The sequence below is a fragment of the Leptidea sinapis genome, chromosome 9 (genome assembly GCF_905404315.1).
Source record: "Leptidea sinapis chromosome 9, ilLepSina1.1, whole genome shotgun sequence".
Classification (NCBI taxonomy): Eukaryota; Metazoa; Arthropoda; class Insecta; order Lepidoptera; family Pieridae; genus Leptidea; species Leptidea sinapis.
The window spans coordinates 6,897,061-6,919,933 of NC_066273.1; the positions used below are offsets into that span (position 1 = coordinate 6,897,061).

General features: G+C 34.5%; 1 protein-coding gene across 2 annotated transcripts in view; it reads left to right on the forward strand.

Annotated features, from left to right (window-relative positions):
• Positions 1–22,873, forward strand: part of LOC126965944 (long-chain-fatty-acid--CoA ligase 5) — a 100,360-nt gene that overhangs the window by 41,720 nt on the left and 35,767 nt on the right. Inside the window, exons 1-3 of one of the 2 annotated variants that reach the window (XM_050809758.1) lie at positions 3,513–3,637; positions 15,452–15,689; positions 19,716–19,870. In XM_050809758.1, the coding sequence (XP_050665715.1) occupies positions 15,503–15,689; positions 19,716–19,870 (342 nt within the window). In that variant the 5' untranslated portion in view covers positions 3,513–3,637; positions 15,452–15,502. Of the gene's footprint in view, positions 1–3,512; positions 3,638–15,451; positions 15,690–19,715; positions 19,871–22,873 lie in introns of those variants that run through there. The other variant, XM_050809759.1, reaches the window with a different exon arrangement.

Sequence of the window (22,873 nt, forward strand, 5' to 3'; positions counted from 1 at the left end):
ATAGATTTCGCAGTTCACTCCACGCATATCGCTTGTGACAATATTGGCCTATGTTTGGTAATATTTATTTGTGTTTCTCATAACAATTTGCCAAGCATTGCGAAATATGAGCTATTTGGTACATGACCGTTTTATGTCCTAATTGCAAAATGTAATAATCGTTTGTTTTATTGTATTATCATATTCAAATAATAATAAGATAAAAATCACGTTATTTCATCTAAATTGTAACAATGTCTTCAACTGCATTATGTTAGATTTATTTATTAACTGGTTGTCTGCACTAAGTGTAATTTAAGTGTAAATTTAAATATTAAGTGTACTTAGTAAAACTGTTTGAGGAGACATCCTTGTGTCCATATTTCTATTTTTACTTTATCTATTTTATGTTTAAGGATGTATCTGTATTTGTTTCCCAATAAATAAATAAATAAAATTAAAATTTTTGTATTCAAAATAGGATTTAAAATCACTAATTATTGAACGTCAAAAACTACCGCCCATTCAACCTGAGAAGAACGGACGCAAGAAACTGAGGGGGCTTTTTCTTTTTAATATATGGATGGCAATGTAATATCGTACAATAAACATTTATAATTAAAGAGCCTGAGGGTGTTCGCTTCATTCCCAGTCTGTGGTTACTTTAAGAAAATCGTTAATGTTATAATAACCTTTCCCACACAAACGACAAATTTTAACAATTCTTTTAAGTTTCGCAATATATTTGTTTTGTCCCAATAATCGACTTAACCGAGCAGTAGGCATAAGAAGTTAATGTTTGTTCCTTGTGTGAATATGTCTTTTTTGGTTATTCTTATTGCTACAAATCTTTCCATCGTAAGCAGAGGTTATGAACCTCCATGCATCTGACATAATATCGTGTTGACCACTCGTCTGCATTGTTTCACATTCTTGGAACTCTCGACCTCTTTTTCAGTACCTCCCCGATCTCATTGGGAAATTTAGTCTCTCTGTAAACCTATTCAGTTGTTATTTTAAAGTTCTAACCGTGCAACACAGATTTGCTAGAATTGTCGGGATTGTATGTGACGTCATTTCATTATGTGTCTTCTACTGCATTTATCACGGGAAGTGTTCCAAAGAGCTGTTTATCATGATTTCAGCAGCTGCATTCTACCTTCGCACGATACGCCACTAACTTGGATATCAGCTTCACCGTTTGGATGTATGACATTCGTCCACAGTGCGGTTTTCAAGTAACTTTTTACTACATATAACCAAACTGAGGAATGGGGTTCCTTACATGGTGTTTCCAGGTCGAAAGAACATGGGTATTTAATGGATATGGGTAAAATTTGGTCCTGCTCCAACTTAAAAACATGCTTAACTCAAATTAAAAATCCGTATTATGTTTTGTCTTAACACGTTGAGACTGATTTTGATTAAAGACACATATGAATGTTCCTATTAGATTCATGCATGTCTTATGATTCGCAAAGATATTTCTTCCACGTACATGCAAACCTAGTTAAAGTTGTATATAATGTATGGCCGACGGTGGCTACTTACATTATTTTCAATAACTTAATCAGCATAACTGTTTTCTATTTTTGTAACAAATAAAATGATACTAGCTGATGCCCGCGACTACGTCCGCGTAGATAAAGATATTTTTGTAATAATAAGCAAGTTTGGAATTGAAGGTTATCTCATGTCCTATTCCAGTTCTGGTTCCCGTTTTCGCTCCCATCATCATCATCAGCCCGGGGTCGCCCACTGCTGGGCAAAGACCTCCCCCAAAGATTTCCACGACGATCGGTCCTGCGCTGCCCTCATCCAACGTGTTCAGGCGATCTTGACCATATCGTCGGTCCATCTTGTTGGCCTACCAACACTGCGTCTTCCGGTACGTGGTCGCCATGCGAGGACTTTACTGCCCCGCCGGCCATCTCCGTCGAACTATGTGCCCACTGCCATTTCAGTTTCACAATCATTTTTGCTATGTCGGTGACTTTGGTTCTCCTACAGATCTCCTCATTTCTGATTCAATCTCGCATTGAAACTCGCATAGCCCTCTCCATTGCCCTCTTAGCTGACCATGATCTTAATTTTTGCTCCCGTTCCCAACATATTATATTAATCTTATTTCGAGGAAGATTGCTATGGCAAACTAAGCGTACTATTGGTATAGTTACAGCTTATCGACGCTCATCGGCGTTACATTTCAGTTTTTCACAAATCCCGCGGAAATCATGGATTTTTCCGGGATTCCTTTCCCAAGCTCTAGTCTATCGATGTACCAAATTTCATCAAAATCGGTTCAGTCTTACTCGTATCAAACTTACATTCACATTTATAATATTAGTAGGGATTAAATGATACTATGTAAATCTTTATGAAGTAATTAAACACCAAAAATATTGTGTGCGCAAGATTCAAACAAATTGTTACTCGCAATTCTAATTGAGTATTTATTCGTAAGTCACAATCGAGAAAACAATTTTAAAGTCGATAAACGCTGTTGAATTTACCAACACGATGTAGCCCATTGAATTGAATTGTTGCAATTTCAGATCGTGCAATTCGCTTGATACTTTGTGCCGCCTTGTATTCTTTTAGCAAATATTTATAAATGACAGTGAAAACAGAACCAGAACATAAATCATTATATATATAAATCCAGTGTCCTGAGGTTTGTTTCCAGTGACCACCTAAACTAATAAATGGATTTTAATGGAAATTATTGGGAGATAGGAGAGTTTTTATTCCAATTTGGGACCCATACTTATTTTTATTTCCAACTAGCTAACCCAGCAAACGTTGTATTGCCATCATAGTATCATCATCAGCTGTTGTTAATCTATCAACTATAGGTAGCTAAAATCAAGTTTGATTTTTTAGCTCCTGAGAAAGTTAGACAGATACAAAGATTCTAATTAGTTATTCATTTTTTAATTCCGAACATTTTCATATTTATTCACCTTTTAAACCTTCTCTGGACTTCCACAAATAATTCAAGACCAAAATTTGCCAAATCGGTCCAGCCGTTCTCGAGTTTTAGCGAGACTAACGAACAGCAATTCATATTTATATATATAGATATTTGTATTGTGTAGACCTATTTTCTATGAGAGAATTGATTGACACACGGTTTGACAGTTCTGCTGTGAAACAATTTCAATTATAACAACAGGAGCATATTTTACGAAATAATTCTTGATGCTATGAAATATTATTGACAAACAACTCATAAAAAACCGCATTTTATCTGGGTATTATGTACAGAACAACGTTTGAACAATAATAATAATGCGTAACTTAAAAACAAACATACAAATAATATCTCCTAAATAGATTTAATTAGTGAAATGTATATTTAAGTAATATATCTTCAAGCCCTTTAATGGCCTATAAAGGTTTTAATGGGTATCTATAATAGCAATTAAGTTGTCTCGTAGCAAGGGTCATTTTCTCTCAGCAATTCCGAGTTGGCTGAAACGATATGACAAAAGAGAGAGGTGCGTGGCTCTGTGGACTGGGGAGGCAGTGTTCTGCAGACACTGAGACTTGGAAGTTGGAGTCGCATTGTCGCATTGGTCGGCCATCGCATCGGCCGCGCGTAAGCCTGCGCACGCGCATCGGGTGTTTATTAGTGTTCGTGAGCGTGATAACCGCGGTACTTACAATACGGTAACCTAATGGGGCATTGAGCTACACAGTACGGGCTCGATATCACAATGCCCTGTTATGTTTTTGTGAATGAACGACCACGAATATAGTCGCAAAGTATTCGTTATATGTTCTGCTTTATAACTTGAAATTGGCATTAAATCTATGTACTTTTCGTCTACAAATTTCAAATTTGCTTCCCCGTTCGTTATAAGTTTCTAGCAACTCTTGGTGTATAAAATTTACAAATACCTCGCGTATTGCAAATATTCAATTAATTTATATCTAATAAATTAATCGTAGTTTAATATATGTGCTTATTTTATAAATTACTATTTAAATAATGAATATATACCTACTCGTGTATTGACCTGAGGCCAGGCCTTTCATCTCATTTTGCTCCATGCAAATGTTTGAGGTTATATCCGGCTTATTATTATTTATCTAGGTGATTGAGAGCTAGGTCAAAACCCTCTCATAAAGGCTCCTTGTACTGTTCGCTCCTCGGACAACCGTACTTTGTAGCGAATGAAAGGTATTAAATGAGTGTTTGGTATGTATGTTTTGAAATCTATTTCTGATATTATTTTTACTAATTTAACGATGTTTAATAGTGTTGGACCAAGAAGATATAATATATGTTTTCATGAAACGTTTTATTTTTTTCTTATCTAATACATAAAACTCTCATGTCACAGTGTTTGTCACTAGACCCACTTTGTTACACTCCTGGGTGGTAAGGGTTAATTTAAAACACGTATTTTTTTTTATTAAACTGACAGGTTAAGTAATAGTTGTGCTGTTAACGAAGTAATATTAGCTCAGTTGGTTAGAGCACCGGCACGGAACGCCGAAGGACGTGAGTTCGAAAAATTTTGTTTTTCAAATAAATTTTATTTTTGAACTAAGTAATATGTTTAGTTAATTTTTATTTTGGTACCAAAATATTCACTAGAAATAATTTATATGGTAATAGAAAGTTCGCCTGGTCTGCTAATAAGTTTATAAAAATATTTTTACCAGTATTATATTTTTAATGTTTGTTTTATAATAACATACTTCTTTGGTTTGTTTCTAGATGTAACAAATAGTAAGCATGATATTATAATATACTTACTAGCCGACCCACCAAACGTTGTATTGCCGATATTAAAATCGCGATACAAAAGTAACTGTTGATCGTAGATGGGTGAAAATTTGAAGTTGTATGTATTTTTTAATGCTGACTCATAATCAAACAAATTAAAAAAAAAATCGAAAAAATTAAAAAAAAAATACGTGTGGACCCTTAACAATGAGCGGGATGACAAATAGATGTTGTCCGATTAGCAGACCTACCCAATATGCACTCAAAATTTCATGAGAATCGGTCAAGCCGTTTCGGAGGAGTTCAATGTTTAACACCATGACACGAGAATTTTATATATTAGATATACCTACGGTAGTTTCAATAATCCGTAAGGTTGATCGATATTGCACGTGACAATTTTTATGTTTGCCATTATTTTTTTCCACAACAATTATTTTTCATATACTGCGTTTAGAGAAAGCAAGCTATAGTTCAACGAATAGAGACTCCTCAATATTAACAGTGATACTAAAGTCACCCAAAGAATGTTAAGGGTGGTCCACACCAAAGTTTTTTTTTAAATTTGTTTGATTATGAGTTAGCATTAAAAAATGAATACAAGCTCAAATTTTCACCTATGTACGATTAACAGTTACTTTTGTATCGCGATTTTAATATCGGCAATACAACGTTTGCTAGGTCAGCTAGTAATAGATAATAATCAAATTTATAACATCTACTGACAAGAACATCATTAATCTGAATACAATTTTAACGAATAATATAAGGTATTCGTATATTTTGAAAGTTATATGAATACACTTGTGAAAAAAAACTGTTTCATGATCCTGGGACTTCGGGTGGAATGTGAAGTAAGATACATTATATTGTATAAAGGATTCTAACAAGGTGCATATCAAAGTTCTATTTCTATTCTACTAGCTGACCCGACGGACAGTGTTCTGTAGATAATAAAAAAAGTACTGTTTTATAGGAATTTGCCAAAAATATTTCAAAACTTAAAGAATGATTTCGTAAAAAATGCTCCCTGTTGTTAAAATGAAATTGTTTCGCAGTAGAACGGTCAAACCGTGCGTCAGTAAATTCTCTCATAGAAAATATGTACATACCAAACAAATATTGAAAATAAAAATAATTATGGATCCCAAATCGAAATAAAACTCCTTAAATCCTATCTCGCACGTTGGACTAAACTGCACTCCATGAAGTAATCCCCATTAAAATCCGTTCATTTGTTTAGGAGTCCATCGCGGACACACAACGTGTCACGTAATTTATAAGTATATATTAAGATTACAATATTATTCATGATGAAAAAGCAGCCCTTATTTTATTTATTTAGTTGCAGGCGCTTACTTAAGCTGAGATTTATAGAGCGTACTTAGAATTTGCTCAGACTTTACTCACGTAAAACTAAGCTGAGTGTTATATAACACAGCATAGCAGCTTATTTTAGCTCTCAAATGACTATTAAAACGAAGTAAACGATAAAGAGACGATAAAGACGTTCAGCTGATGGTAATTGATACGCCTTGCCCATTAGATTCTTGTGATTCTTGAAAAACCCCAAAATATTCTGATTGGCTCTAGAATTGCGCTCGTCGCCTTGAGACAGAGATGTTGAGTCTCATTTGCTCAGTAATTTCACTAGCTACGGCGCCCTTCAGACCGAAACACAGAAATGTTAACACATTACTGCTTCACGGCAGAAATAGGCGCCGTTGTGGTACCCATAATCTAGCCGGCATCCTGTGCAAAGGAGCATCCCACTGGTAGCCTACCACTGCCACTGTAAGCTTACACTCAGCTAAGTTTTACGTAATTAAAGTCTGAGCATAGTTTAAGTACGCTTTTGTTGCATAAAACCATCCAACTTAAAATATGTAAACAAAGAATGTCAATTCAAAAAAACATTCGAATGAAACATGGAAATAAATGTAAATGGCTTCAGTTCAGTGCAGAATCCAAGGATTTTTAAGAAAGTACAAAACTTGATCAAAACAAAAACTAATAGTCCATCTCGATTTTAACCGGGATTCTGCTTTCCGGATCACCCAATGTCCAATCTGAGCTATTATTACCTTTGTATTCTAATGTTATTGTAGCAGTTTCTCATTAAAACACGGATAAAACTAAATTTTTTAAAATTGAAACCTAACTAGATCGATTTCTCGCCCCCGAAACTACCTGTTTACTGTATATATATATACAAGCATTGCTCGTTTAAAGATATAAGATAAAGAAGACTCAACGAAATAAATTCATCTGTTTATCCTCCTTTTCTTTTGCAGCGATATTGTTAAGTCCTCAAGATAAGACGCCACCTATTATAATGCACCTATCATCCACCAACAAATGGACAAAAAAATGAATACAAAACATAATTATTTTATTAGCAGCCATGCGTAAAATAAACATGAAACAGTACTTGTTATGTTCACATGTTTCTTTGTTTACGGGCTAAATAAGTGAGTGTGTATCGCACGTCAATCTTAAGAGCATATAAATTCTTGACATTAAGCACACCGACCGGTATAAGAGGCTCCGGTGTAGGATGCCTTAAACGATAACAATAACCTTTTTGATATGATGTCCGTTTAAGCCGCCCTTAGCCTTGAGTTCGTACTATTAAAAAATTCTTTTAAATTTCGAATGTTTGCGATCATTGCTGCGAGAACAATTATTTCATCCTAGACTGTACTTGGCTAGTATTATAATAAAAGCCTTTATTCACTTATCATGCATTTTAACTTCTGTACTACTTATTAACATGTTTTTCTTAAATCTATTAAAAAGTAAAATTATATTAATGTGCAGCAACCACTTTTATGGTCAGGTTGTCTTTCGACATAGGCCTCCCCCCCTTTCTTCCACTTATCTCTATCACGAGCTAACCTTCTCTATCCTGTTGGTAAATCATCCTCCCATCTTTTAATTTGACGTTCTCTTTATCGTTTCCCATTTCTAGGGCCACTCTGATACATCCTTTGTCCGATCTCATTATATGTCCAGTCAAATTCCACTTGAGTTTTCTTATTTTCTCAAATACTTCACTCACATTTGTCCTTTTCCTTATTTTTGAGGTTGTCCACCGATGCCCTAGCCTTATGTTTAACATACTTCCTTCCATATTGCCTAGAACTAAGCACTAACTTTATATTTGTTGCTAGTACTGATATTTAGACTATCACAATTATTAGGAAATTAATTAATGTGAACAATTATTAACGTACTTTAATTAAATTATCTAGAATATATTGTCAGTCATCAGCCAATGAGTGTTATTTTTTTTATATTTCCCTTAGTCTTAGTACAGAATATATTTTACTAGCTGGTGCCCGCGACTTCGCCCGAGAAGGTAAAGGGTTTTTAAAAATTGCAAGTTTGGAATTGGAGATTTTCTCATGTCCTATTCCAGTTCCGGTTCCCGTTTTCGCTCCCGTTCCCAACATAATATTATATTGATATTCTTTCTAACTAAACCTGCTATTGGTATAGTTATAGCTCAACGACGTGCAGTTTAATTTTTCTATATTCCCGCGGGAACCGTGGATTTTTCCGGGATAAAATGTAGCATAATTCCTTTCCTAAGCTCTAGTCTATCGCTGTACCAAAATTCATCAAAATCGGTTCAGAAACTCAAAGTTATACAAGTCAAACAAACTTACATTCACATTTATAATAATCGATACCTCGATTGTTTGTTATTGTGTGGCGGCATATATAAAGGTTAAAATGTCATTACAATTTAAAAAGCTTTCCATACAATACCAGCTCGAACCACAATTAATAATTCACTCGAGTTGTCGGAAGTCTTATAAACTTAATATTCGACATATCGATCGTAAATAACTGTAATTATCTCATATAGTTTGTGATACAATAACATACATTATGTTCGTGTTTATATGGACTTGCACTTCTTACCCAGTTCAATTATAGTTGTTTTCGCGAAACTTTTAACATAAATAAGCTTTTCTGTTGGTTTGTTGTTTCAAATTCAACATACCTACAGATGGAATAATTTATTATATGTTTATGTAGTTTATGTTTATGTAGATTCAGTGTTAAGTTTTTGAATGTTTTTCATGTAAGCTGGATAGTGGACACACATTTATATTTAAGATCTGGACATATCCTATTCCAAAGCAAAATAATTTCATTTCATTTAGATAGAGTTTAAAATCATAAACAATTCAAATTATATTTATATTTCTTTGTATTATTTTCATGAATTACAAGTTTTGTTATCTGCGTTTTTAACTGTCTGCAAAATTTATAATCGATAGTAAATATTTTTATTTATAGCGATGTAAATATCTGAGCTTTCAGCCATGGATAAGGTAGATAATTGATTCAATGGGTGATTTTGAAATCCTGTTTCTGATAAAAATATTTGATTATAGTTTTACTGTTGAGAAAACAGTCGCATGTAGTTCAGTTACGTCTTATCGATCGATGAATTTTTATTTTATCGTGTCGCACGTATTCGTTGCGCAACACTATTAATGATTGATTCTTACAGAATTGTTTGTACGGTCGACTCGTGACTCATGACCAGTAGGTGTTCAATTTCGTATGCAGAGTCGATATCACGGTTACGGCGAAGAACACCCGATACGTAATGTTTGTAACGAAAGTAGCGTGCGATACTTCATTATCGTTTGTTGACAGTTCGCACGTATGTAAGTACTTTCGGTTTTGCAAACACTTATTTCTAGCATTGTTCACTTTAAACGCGTTGACTTTTTCATCCCGTTGATGCTTTCATATCGATACTAAGCAATATTGAGAAGACGTCGACAGACTGTGTACGTGCACTGTAAAAGTATGACCGTTTTGTTGACAAAAAAAATTGACTCCCAATCGCCTGTTAAGAGGCCGTCAAAAAATGTTCGAGCGTCGTTGTATATAGTTAAACATTAACTTATACAGATAACGTTAAAGCATTCATCCAAATTATCACCTTATTTGGCACTAATGTATACGCCTCACTTTTATTTGTTAAGTTATTATATGGACAGTTTTTCACTGATTACTTTGTCATTGCGTGGCGTTGTATTCAAAGCGCGGTCGTAACTCAACTAAACGAACACTCTGCCTAATACACGCGTAGGCAAAGTTTTGCTTCAGGCAATTTTTGAGTGTGATTGTGATTCTAGTTGTTTATTATACGTCAATGAGTGCCATGTTTAATTTTTTTTCTCAATATTTCAACATTCTGTTTGAAGTACGAAGTACGAATTCATTTGTGTTCTTGTTATGAAAACTGTTGCAACAGATCTGTCGTGACTGAACGTCGTATTTAACGTGAATTATTTGCTCACAATGCGCGCGCACTGTAATTTGGTATTCCCACTCCTTGAAACGGGTAGAAGTTCAAAAGTCAGTAGGTATATAAATTTGATAAGCAAGAGGTCAAAGGTACCTGCAACAGAGGTAACAAGTTAGAGGTAAGAAGTAAATAGTTGTAACTTTTTATTCTGCGGCCATATTGTAGCGATAAAACGCGAGGATTTGTTTGTCTGTCTTCTAGACAAGCAATTCGTCAAATTGTTATTAATTTGTAAAATATTAAGAACTTTGTTTCTTTTTCTATACCAAAGAAGTACTTATAACTTCGTGTATACTTTGATTTTAAGTAATCAAAAGTTATACAAATATACGCTCTCAATAAATTAGTGCATTTATTAGCGCAAGATAATTTGTTTCATAGTATTCAAGTTTAACACATTCAGACCGATAGACGCAGTGGGTTAGAGTTATTTTTTAATATTATACAATTCTATCTATATATTTTCTTGTTAAAAAATTAATTTAAAGCAACGATGTGGTCGTATAACCATTTGGTATCTAACAGGTAGTAAGTAATATATTGTTACTGTGCGATGTAACAGTTACGGGGGAATTCGGGCTCATTATTTTAAGCGGTATTAATAAAGCAAATATCACTTTCCTTTAACGGTTGTTCGCGATTGATGCCCGTGAGGTAATTAAAACGGTTGGAGAAACTCAACGCCCTAACTGTAGTGTTGTCGTAAGGCTGCTCAAATATCGGCGCGAGCCACTAGTTTTTCAAAACACGAGAGATCATCGACCCTGATTATGATATCGGTTTGGATATTGTCAAATATAGCATTTGTATGTTTTAATTCTTACGTTAAATTCCCAGTTACGAGCACGAATCAAGTACCGTTACATACTTATCTAAATTACACAGATTTGAGATTTTTTTTTAAATCAATTGTTACCTTAGATCATTTATTATACATCTAGATAGACTGTTACAGCTATGAAATCGTCAAAATAAAATTGAGGTTAACTGTTAGCCTCTATTTTGAGCAATGCACGCACACTAACACAAAGCGACATACAAATCGCGAATTTAAGACGTAGCTTGTCACGCACACTAAAGTAATAAACCTGGCCTGTTTTCATCGGTTGTCTAGTAGCAAGAGGCTCTATATAGATATAATTTATCTAATGATATTTACTTTGTCTGTTCTTTGAAGTCGGTATCATCACAATTGTACATTTTGGATCAATACAGATAGCTATATTTTTTTTTATCTATAAAAATATCAACTCATTCAATATGAATTCGTGATATACTGACACGATATTATAATAGTCTTATTTAATTCAATTGCTGTCATATTAAGTTTATAATAAGTATGTAAATAAAAGATGTAACGTTTATATTTTTCGAACACAATTCACCAGACAGTCGGGCGAAAGATTTGTGAGTATTGAATAAGTCTGATCTGTCATGTAACGATCGTTCGGGTTAATTCGGCTCGAGGCAACTAAGGTAAATTCAACCTCGCCTTGATGAAGATTTAAAATCTGTCGTGCGATCTTAAGCGCACACCGTTGCTTTAATATTTCACTAAAATTAGTTCTCTCATAGAATAAAATATGTCCATATAAAAGAAATATTGACAATAAAAATAATTATGGGTTCCAAATCGAAATAAAAACTACTTATCTCTCAAGTTGTACTAAACTGCACGCAAGTAATAAGGCGACACTAAATGCCAGCGACCTTGAGCGATATGAGCTCACGGCTGCAGGCCCGCCATCTATGTAACAAAGCCAATATTTTAAAATTCTTACGTGGTAAACGTAACATTTTAACAGGTGCTAACAGTTTTTATGCTTACAATCCTCGTTATTCATTACTAATTTGAATAAATTCACCTACACAAAAAAGTACAAGCTATAAGAATAACTTTTATGAGAGTGGTAACAGGATTAAGTAATGTTCATTGCTCCAAATGCTATATTTTCATCACAAAACTTGTCTAGAAACACCTTGTTTGCGTGTTTTCTGCTTACCCTTCACCTTAAAATATGTTATTAGTTTAGGAGTTCACTGGAAACAAACATCAGGACACTGGATTTATTTATATAAAAAGATGTTGAAAGAAACTTAAGATATTGGGTACTGGGCCACTCAGTTCCAACAGGTGTCCAAATGAGGTGTTAACTTTATTGTTCGGTTCATTTGTGTCACAATAAATACAACCGATAGTGTCCCAAGCGCCGTGACAAGACAATAATAACAAGTTTTAAATCTCAGCTCTCGAATCATTTAATTTAAATATTGCCCGAGCCAAACGGAAAATGTCAGAACTTACCGTTACAGCGTGAGCGACGGATAGCGGAAACTACAAATTATATGGCCCTCATTCTGTTGGTCTGTCAATGTTCCTATAAAGCATTCACCCGGAACTCTGATTGTGGAAAATTTCCCGCTACGAATGATTCAAAGCATAATGTGGAGATTCATTTATCAGCTTCGACATATTGTAGACTATATATCCAATTATATTATTTATTGCTTGATGTGGATAGCTACAAATTATTTAAGAGCACAGCAATACTTAAAGGAATTAGTGAGTTTGGTTTTAAAGCCAACAGGCTGTGGATACCAATCGTGATTAAGAATGCATTCGCAAAAGAGATGTATCGAATCCACATACACGTACTTAAGGTAAATTGCGGGAATAAACTAATGAATTTGATACTTTAGCAAGTTTGAATTTTTTTACAGATTACTTTCATATTTTTTTTAGTACCTACGTAAATTTTTAATATGTTTTGTGCTGACCGATGCGTTGGACGTTGCTTCCCCCCTAAGGTGGTAACCTCCCCTAAAAAGTGGGGATGAAAAAATATTGGAAACTTACCTAATGAGGTATCGTTGGATAGGTCTTTAAAAGTTAGGTTCAAGTTTGATACATGACTTTTCCTTTGGGAGTTGTGTTTTGAAAATAATGCGGGATAAAGGAAGGTATATGTTATATTTACGTAATAGCTTATAACCTTATGATTTCTATATGGTTTTTATTTTGTTTGATCATTTCCTTTTGTAGACTATCGTGTGCAAACATAATAATCTACTTTTATACCCTTTTTATTTTTTTTTAAAAATAAAAAGGGTATAATAATAATAATAATAATATAATATAAAATGCACGCCGAGTCATTGGTATATTAGTACCTTCTTTCTACACCCGTACACAACTCGCTGCTCAATATTTATAAAGCAACCACAAAAATTCTGTATCGTATAGTGCACAGTCCCATATTGATAGGTTTAGTATTAACAACTCAAACATTTTACATTACCTATGAATTTACTATTCATTCGGTGCTCGAAGTTCGGTTTCAGTAGTTGGTCTAAATGGCATATGCATATTTAGGATGTAGTTGTGAAAATATTATGACTATTAGTTCCAGTTTGATTTCAAGTTATGACATGTCCAGCCATTGGTGGTAGTGGCCGGATATTATAACACGTGGTCGTAACTGTTGTTCGTTCTATATGTATCTCGATACCAACGACACGTCATTCGCGCTATTCCAGGTTTACTGTGTCAACAGTGCGCTACGTGTTCCACTAACATACGCTTCAAGTGTTTTAGTCAACACCATAATAATTGGCAACAAATTTAGATATATTGGTGTAAGAGCCCGCGCCCATCAAACCTTCTTTATTTCAGTAAGAGCTAATAGATTATCTGCGAATGTCACACAGGTAAAAATATTTCAGAAGTACCAGTTTTTTTGTCAATCACACAATTCCTATTTTAAACTTCTTAATTATTTTTTCTACTTTTTAGTTTGGCTTCCTATCAAAACAAACACTTAATATGCCGTTATTAGTTATTTATGCAACTGTTGTGTAATAAGGGGTATTAAAACACGAATGTGGATTTATCTCACGAGGCGAAGCCGAGTGTGGTAATAGTATCACATGAGTGTTTTAATACCTAATTATCAACAGTTGCATACAAGACTTTATCTACACACAGAATATGAATCATTTAAAAGATTCTGAAACAGTTAGCTTACTGCTAACATCAAAACAGCCAGTCCTAGTAGTAACTTAATATCATACATTACTGATTTTATACAAATAAACTAAGTGTAAATGAAATACTTAATTATTTATTTTAGTAGTAATTTACATTTTCTATTGTGCAATTATTAAAATTCACTTGAATATTATGTTCTTTTGCAGCGTTTAAAATATCCGGCGGTGTGCTGTCAAAACTTCAATCGCTCATTTTTTCAAGAAAAATGGCGGGGTTTCGAATAACCTACTTTTTTTTTACGGCGCGCCAGGTTCTATTAGTGTGGAACGCGCGTAAACGAAAATGTTCTTTTTTTGAAATTCATACAGATACCACGCATCGAGCAATAAGAATGTGGCTGTTTGTTGATACTCTTTGCGCATGAAGGGATCGAAAAAAAAACCAAGGAGTGTTGTTATGAAATTCAGTACAACATTACAACACTCGTTTGGATGATGTAATGGTTATTACGAAATTGGGTGTTTTAATGTTGGTAATAAGCTTACTGTTTCAGAATCTTTAATAGAGGATTTAAAGCATGGGTGTAGATAAATATAGTTTAAGATACGCCATATACTATCGTTTCGTTTTTAGATTATTTCAGTGATTCCATTTATAATACAAATGGGGCGATCTGCACCACTTTTTCTTTGGAAAAAATTATTTCTGAATAACAATTCTATCTAAATGTTAACTTAGGAGTTGAGGTTCTTTCTTCATGTTGAAATTATTGATGAAAGAATTTCTACTGTACAAAAAAAAGATTATGTTATTGAAAATATTGGCTGAGGAAACACTTAGATATAGATAGATCTTCTCCACTATTAGATCGGGGATGAACTTATAAAGGGCAAAGTGAATATATGTGAAGTTCTTGTAAGACAGAGTATGGAAAAGAAGAGAGAGAGAAGAGGAGTCAAGTAAGTAAGAGAACTGGTATGAAAGATTTGATGCTAGTTGAGGAAGGCAGGCAAGCAAGGGGTGATTGTATGTTTGTTTGAAAGGGAAGAATATGGCAAATAGAGATCTCCTATCTCTTGCCTTCTTTGAAATACGAACATTGTTTAATTTAAGTGAGTCTTAGGGAAGTGGGCACAATATCGCAAGCAACGGCTACTAATAAAAAACCGAAATAAATGATAACACGATAAAACAAGAGCTAGATTATATTTATACATTATCAGTTTGCAGTGTTATTGACCCTCGCAAGGCCAAAGCCCTTCTCGAAAAAAAAACTATAAAATCTTTTAGTGATATTGATTGCATGTCACTTCGCAACAAACTATTAACCATAGCGAATATCTTTACGACAATCTTTGCGTTGCGTTCATTAATAGCAATCCATAATCATTTACAATATCAATTGTAGGATTTCGTTAATTTTTCGCACAAAATGGTGATGTGATTAACTAACGCCAAAATGGGAAGCGGTAAACTTGGCTTTAGTATTAAGAAGGACAAAGTGAATACGTCAGAGGCTAAAAAGACTGAGTTTAGTGTTAAGGAGAAGTGCAAGAAGCTACAGAAGAAATTTAAGAAGACTGACAAACAGAAGACTGAAGAAGATGTGAAGGAAAAGACTATTTGGTGGAACCAGTGCAGTGGTTGTGAGTATCAGTGTATTTGTGCAAATTAAACAAATCTGAGGAGGTAGCTGAAGGCAATAAAATAAAATAAAAATTACTAGGAAAAAGGCCAAAGTTTTCATATTATATGGCATATTACACGTAATTTGAAAACCTAGCTAAAAACATAGTTATAGTAAATAGTGAATCTAGAGAAGAAATTAATTTAAATTATCCATTCATTCTTTGCGTAAATAAAATGCACTTCGTGAAGCATTTGTAATCCCATAGTAATAGAGGTTATTTATCGCGATATCTAATTAGAATTCATCATGCAGATCACACTAAAAAAAAGGTCACGACTCGATTCAATCAATGGGCCCTTCAAGGGCCGTCCGGTTAGTTATGCTCTTTGAATAAACAATGAAGGGAAATTAGAGCAGCTTTTGAAATAACCAGTACCTCCTGCTATTTAGAACTACTTTAGCGAGGACAGTCCGTGCGACCTTTACTTATAATTTGGGCCCTTCTAATCATCTACCAGTTTCGACATTGACTTTCGCGATTCATAACCCTGGCCCTAATCTCGGAGTCATGTTTTTTGATTGACTCGTTGTATTATTATTTACAACCAAATGCTACCAATGGTTGAGTTAAAAGTTATAGTTTACTTTCAAGCCATACAGACTCATTTAATATTTGAAATTTATTTTGCAATCTACGATATCGAAATTATTAGTATTTTAAAGATTTTCGGTTTCTATGTAAAAATTTTTTAAAGTTACGAGAACCTCAAGAAATTACGAGACCATCAAGATGACCTGACAACAACTACCTAAATTCTGACAGGTATCGCCATTGCGTTTGGCACTTTCAGACTTTAGATGTTGTCCAATTAGTCCAGTAATGTCACTATCTACGGCGCTTTTCTTTTCATTTACGGCCTTACAAATAAAATTGGCATAATGTTATAAGTAAGAATAAACCAAGAATATGTAAAATGTTTACAAATAGACATTTTGCTTACGAATTGTTTGTTCGGAAGTATAACGTTTCCCGCGTTTATTTGCAAGGCAGCTTGTCATTCGGAAAACTTCAGAATTATCATTGTATTGACAGTGTTGCTGTGTTGTCAACGATATTGTAAACATTTTGCATTTTATTTGTTTATCATCAGTTATAACTTTATACCAAGTTTATTTGTAAGGCCGTTAATGTTTGGCGACAGAAAAAGACGTCCCTGTCCTAACTATATATTTATACAAACTGATTCCCGCGACTTCGTCCGTGTAGATAAAGGGTTCCTAAAATAATAAGCATGTTTGGAATTGACGATTATCTCATGTCCTATTCCAGTTCCCGTTTTCGCTCCCGTTCGTAACATATTATTATATGAATCTTATTTCGAGGAAGATTGCTATGGCAAACTAAACCTACTATTGGTATAGTTACAGCTCATCGACGTGAATTTCAGTTCTTTACAAATCCCGCGGGAACCATGGAATGTTCTGGGATAAAATGTAGCCTATGTCTTTTCCCAAGCTCTAGTCTATCGCTGTACCAAATTTCATCAAAATCGGTTCCGTAGCTGCGGCGTAAAAACGTAACAAAAAAACATACATTCACATTTATATTTTAGTAGTGATAAATAAGTAGTATTTAAGGCGTGTCTCCTTCTATGAGAACGACATAAAGCTAATAATGTCCCAAGTTTTCCGCCGACGAGCCGGCAATATTTCTCCTTAAGTATGTCAGTGAAAAGCGCGTGAGAATCTGGTGAAATGAACGCGCCATTGCGCTGCAGTCGTATGCACTACTCCATGAACACTTTCTAAAGTAGCATAGTGCATGTACATTAACGTAGCGATTCTTGTCCAGGAACTAGGCGACCGATCGTATGAAAGTTGTTTGTATTTCCTCGTGCACAATATCATTATGATTGGCTCCACAATATGCCAAGATATTATTCATCCGGGTTTTTTACGTAAGACCATCTATCAGAACTGTTCCGGCAGATATTTGGACGAGGAAATTTTTACTTAAGTTTGCAGCCGTTTTGTACTTATTAAGGTTGGTAAACTTTATCAAGTTTTTATTTATAAAGTTCAGAGGGTAAGTAATTAGGTATTATTTAAACATTTGGAGTCATTTAAAGCTAGCTGCCATCTGCAAATTTTAGGCTAATGAATCGATTTTATTCTTTCTCAGCTAAGTAACCAAATAACAAATAAATGTTGATAATACTTTTACAACTTAAATGATCAGTTTAGTAGGTTACTGTTAACAAATTTTTGGAGCTTTTTTGACTGATACTTTTGTGTTTACATTAGCTCTATTGACTGTTCTGAATAATATTACAAATTGACGACTTTTCTACTTATAACTACACTTTTTTTGCTCGGACCACTTTACTTCTTGGTTGTCTCTCTCTCTCTCTCCTTCTTGTTACAACCCCCCAGAAACAAGATGGACTCTAGATCAGGTCTCTATCTGCTCACTATAGCGTATAAAATTTAACACAGGCATATTTATGCGTCTGATCCCCACAACGACCTGTCAACTCTCCATATTAAATGCATTACTCTTTACCAATCCTAATTGCGATTTGTTCGATGATAGATGGAGTGTTTTATTACGAATTTCTAGGACAGGCAAAGGGTTCAAGCCCATACAGCCGTATTGATTATTTAATAATTAATTGTCAAATCCATCTCTGTAAGATTTTTACAAAACTGTTATTTCTAAAAACGTAGAATAGCACGAGGAATAAATCATTTTAATGTTTTTTTTGTTTACTTTGTTAGGCCAAAGAAGTATTACTTCTTGCGTGCCTACATAAGTACACACACACTTTATTTTAGAATTCTTTGAGAATACATTATTCTATATTAATTTAATTTATATGTATCTTTAATTAGTGTTACTTGTCTGCGATCGTAATTTTTTAAGTAAATAAATAAACCCATGGTTTAGCGTCTAGGTATTAAAATTTACAGATTAAAAACTAGTTGTATTTTTATTAATATAGAGATCTGACTAAGTTGAGAAACTAAATTATGTTTTATTGCACAGATATTGAGTCAACAGGGTAAACCGCCCTTTTATTGATTTACCTAAATCTATCGTCCAAATGAGATTTCTTGAGTGTTAATCCCGCAAATATTTGCAAGTCTCTTGCCAGAGTTTGGCGAGTCAACATCTCCTGAGGATGCCTCGTGTAGAGGCAAAACACGTGCCGAATTGTTTAAAGACAAATATTGGCGAAATGAACATTCAAGAAAACTCAAAACATTTGGATAATTATGGATTTCTGCAAAATAACGCCTAGTTCAAAAAATTTTAAGAAATCCCATAGATGGGACAAGGCTTGGCTGTTAATGGCTATTTTTGTAAATAATGACCAAAAAATAAGCTAGCTAAGAAGTGAGAGTTATCACAAAATAACAAACTGTTTGTATGTGTATCTGTAAATTTGATCCAGTTTCTGCGTTGGTTCTTTTTTGACGCGATTAAATAATGACTTGCTCGTCAGTTTTCTTACGGCCGTTTTCAATAACCTATCTATCCTCAGTTTAACTTACCAGAGGTAGACAAATCTACCCTTTTACGCCTACTCACATTTCTATAACCTATCGACATAAAGTATTGGACTATACCAATATTGGACATAGCTATGGATAGATAAGATCTTGTCATAAAACGGTGACAGCAATGTATCCGTAACTAATAATAATCCGTAAGAGATACGTTATTAAAAATGGCTGTAAATGATTAACTACAATCCAATCTGGTAGAGCATTTATATAATAATAATGATAATAGTTGCAAAAATTATTTAAAGGCGAATAAATAAACTTATGTTTGATCACCAACTGATACTCGCTTGCAAAACCAGAAGAATCACGGGAGCCTTGGGGGCTTTTCAGGTGGAAACGATTCTTTTAAAGCTAACCTTTTCTAAACGAATAAACTTGTATGTTAATAGTTCCATGATAACTACACTCTGAAGGATCGCTACGACAGGTTTTTGTTCCACTTAAAATGTCTATAAAAACTTTTTTTTTTCAGTAAGCGAAATTGACCAATACCTATGGATGGTAGGAGGATCAGCCGGAGCCCTGGCGCTCACAGGTGTGGCAGCAGCCTCCGCGTTCTACCTCAGCACCAGACCCAAGCCGGAGAAACCACTCGTAACCCTTCATGAACAAAGCCTGCTCGAACCTGTGAGTACTATCCTAAAGTGAGCCATGACTATGTTATGTTATGCATGATTATTGCCTATTAAATGTCTTCCATGGGCAGAGTTTGATGGCAACAGTGGACATTCCCATTTTACACTGAACTCAAGTAAATTTTATCAGCTATACTACCTTAATTGGAGAGTTTTTAGATTCTTGTCAAAAACTCTTTATAGAATTTAAGTTTCATTACTCAATCGTATATTGAATTAGGTATGTATGTTAAGATAGTTGTGGCACTTAAACACGTTTTAAAGTTAAGTCTCCGTATTTTAGCGGCTGCAAATTTTTAAAAAGAGTTAATATTTGATTGGAAATTTTGTTTATCGAAGTTGTTTTTCATGCTGCAACTCACTTTGCTATAACCTGCCACAAGACACCGGTGCAAAGCATCTAACTATCACTACATATTATAAAACAAGTCCTCCGCCTCGTCTGTCTGTCTGTTCGCGATAATCTCAAAAACCACTGCACCTATCTTGACGCTGTTTTAACCATTGGATAGAGTGCTTCTAGAGAAAGGTTTTAGTATATCACTTTGTTAAGCTTTTGTACATATTAAGGAAATTTGTTGGAGATGTCGGAAAAAATAAGCCGTCTAGAAGCTTTCAACGAAAACGCTGTCTAAACCCTTTGAGTTATAACAAAATAATGTATGGTGGATTGTGTGTCTTATATATAAGTCTACAGAAAAGTCCAATGACATATGTCTATATATATAGACACTAGCTGTGCCCCGCGGTTTCACCCGCGTTTTTCTCGTTTCCGTGGAAATACCGAGATAAAATATTGCCTATATTATAGCCTGTACACCATTTTGTTCTATTATATATATATATATATATATATATATATATATATATATATATATATATATATATATGTATAGAGATAACATTCTATATCCATTTTAATATTTACAAAATATGCAATTTTAAAGAGGTAATGTAAAAGCCGTTTGCACAAATACGATATTAATCGTTATCATTTTCTATTAGCAGTAAAATATTGCTCTGTTTCTTATTTGTCACGCAAGGCTTTTTTGGCCCAGGGCGGCGCAAACTAAAGAAATAGGGTTCGAATAGCTAAATTATTGAGTCATGGTTTTCACGCATAATTAATATATCTGCCTCTTATTAATAATATAATATAATTGCTGCATATTTATAAAATTGTTGTCTCATGGCGACCTTTAATTCATATTTTTTTTCATTATTTGCTGTTGTAAATTTCCGTCGTTTAGCTCAGTGTTGTTAAAAACATTAAAAATAATATAAACAAATTTAATATTAGCGACGGCGTTCCACCATTAAATGCCACTGATTGTGATATCAAGGATTAAGATAAATGATTATTCTGTTGGGTAACAATTCACAGCAGACTTAAAATGTGGGGTTCATAACCGATAAGTAATATTGTGATTGCTAAATAGGTCAGTTCCTGATTAAATTGCTGATTCATTGCTCATCTTAATGATCAGCACGTGACGTTTTGCACGATGCTTATGCTGCATTTAGTGCTCGCCCGACTGTCAGCGCTGACGTCGGTCTAGCGTAGTGCGTACAACACTCGCTGACCATTTTGCGTTTAGTGCTCAGCTGAGAGCAATCTTGATTGCGCGTGTATAATTGCGAAGAAAATGAATACATTTTAAACCTCTTTTATATGTGCGTACTACTTACGCAAATGATTACGGAATAAAAGACGGAGAAGATAATATCATGTTTACCCAATTATTATAGAGCGTCTAATTGTAGGAAAGCAATATATTTGAACATGCCAGCACATGAGTTTTTCTTTACGATTTTTGTTGACGATGTTACATACGCGCTCACAGTCGGTCGCTCGGTCAGCGTCTGAACTGAACGCTCTAATATATCGGCATAGCGCTTCAGCGGACCGATAATCTCGACCGACTATTCTCGTCAGCGCGACGCAGCTATACGCGTAGCAATTCGACAGCGCTGCTGAAAGCGCCTCATATATTTTCATAGTTATAGCTACGTTGGACCGACGTTAGCGCTGACCGTCGGTCGAGCACTAAGTGCAGCATAAGCATCGTGCAAAACGTCACGTGCTGATCATTAAGATGAGCAATGAATCAGCAATTTTATCAGGAACCGACCTATTTAGCAATCACAATATTAGTGTTTTCGAACCGTTGCTATTGCCTTTTAAAAGCCAAGTAGCGGCCAAGGTATACTGAAAAAGGTAAATTTCCTTTGTCTTATCTTTGGATTTGAACAAAGTATTAATTCAGCGAAGTTTTACTAATACACTAATTATAAATTTCGCTAAGATTTGTCGTCACCTGGTGGTAAGTGATCACCGCCGCCCACATTCTCTTGCAACATCAGAGGAATCACAGGGGAATTGCCGGCCCTTAAGGAATGTGGACGCGCTTTTTTTGAAGGTACCCATGTCATATAGTCCCGGTAACACTGCACAAGGAAGCTCATTCCACAGCTTTGTAGTACGTGGAAGAAAGCTCCTTGAAAAACGCACTGTGGCGGACCGCCACAAATCCAGATGGTGGGGATGATATCCTAATTTGTGGCGTGTCGTGTGAAGGTGGAATTCGGTGGCAGGAATCAGGTGAAATAGCTTTTCGGAACACTCCCGTGACTTAAAATAATTGTAAGATATTTCCATACTTTAAAAGTAATTTCCGTGTTCTTAGTGGATTCACACTCAGTCAGTTCTTCTTCACATTTGGGTACTTCAAAATTTCATAAGCTCCTAAGTCTAATTTAATTACTCAGACCCCGATATTGTTGTGAACAAATTCCACAGTTATTTTTCATTTACGTCACTGTAAATTGAAAAGTGTTTTATGTGGAGATGGATCAGGCTTCTATAAAAATAATTAATTGAATTATGAATAGCTAAAAATTCTCCAATTTTGGACCAATTGGTCCTTGCAATATGATAGTTAACTACACGATACTAGTCTCCAAAAAGATCTTTGAGTGTTTAAATTCCTATAAA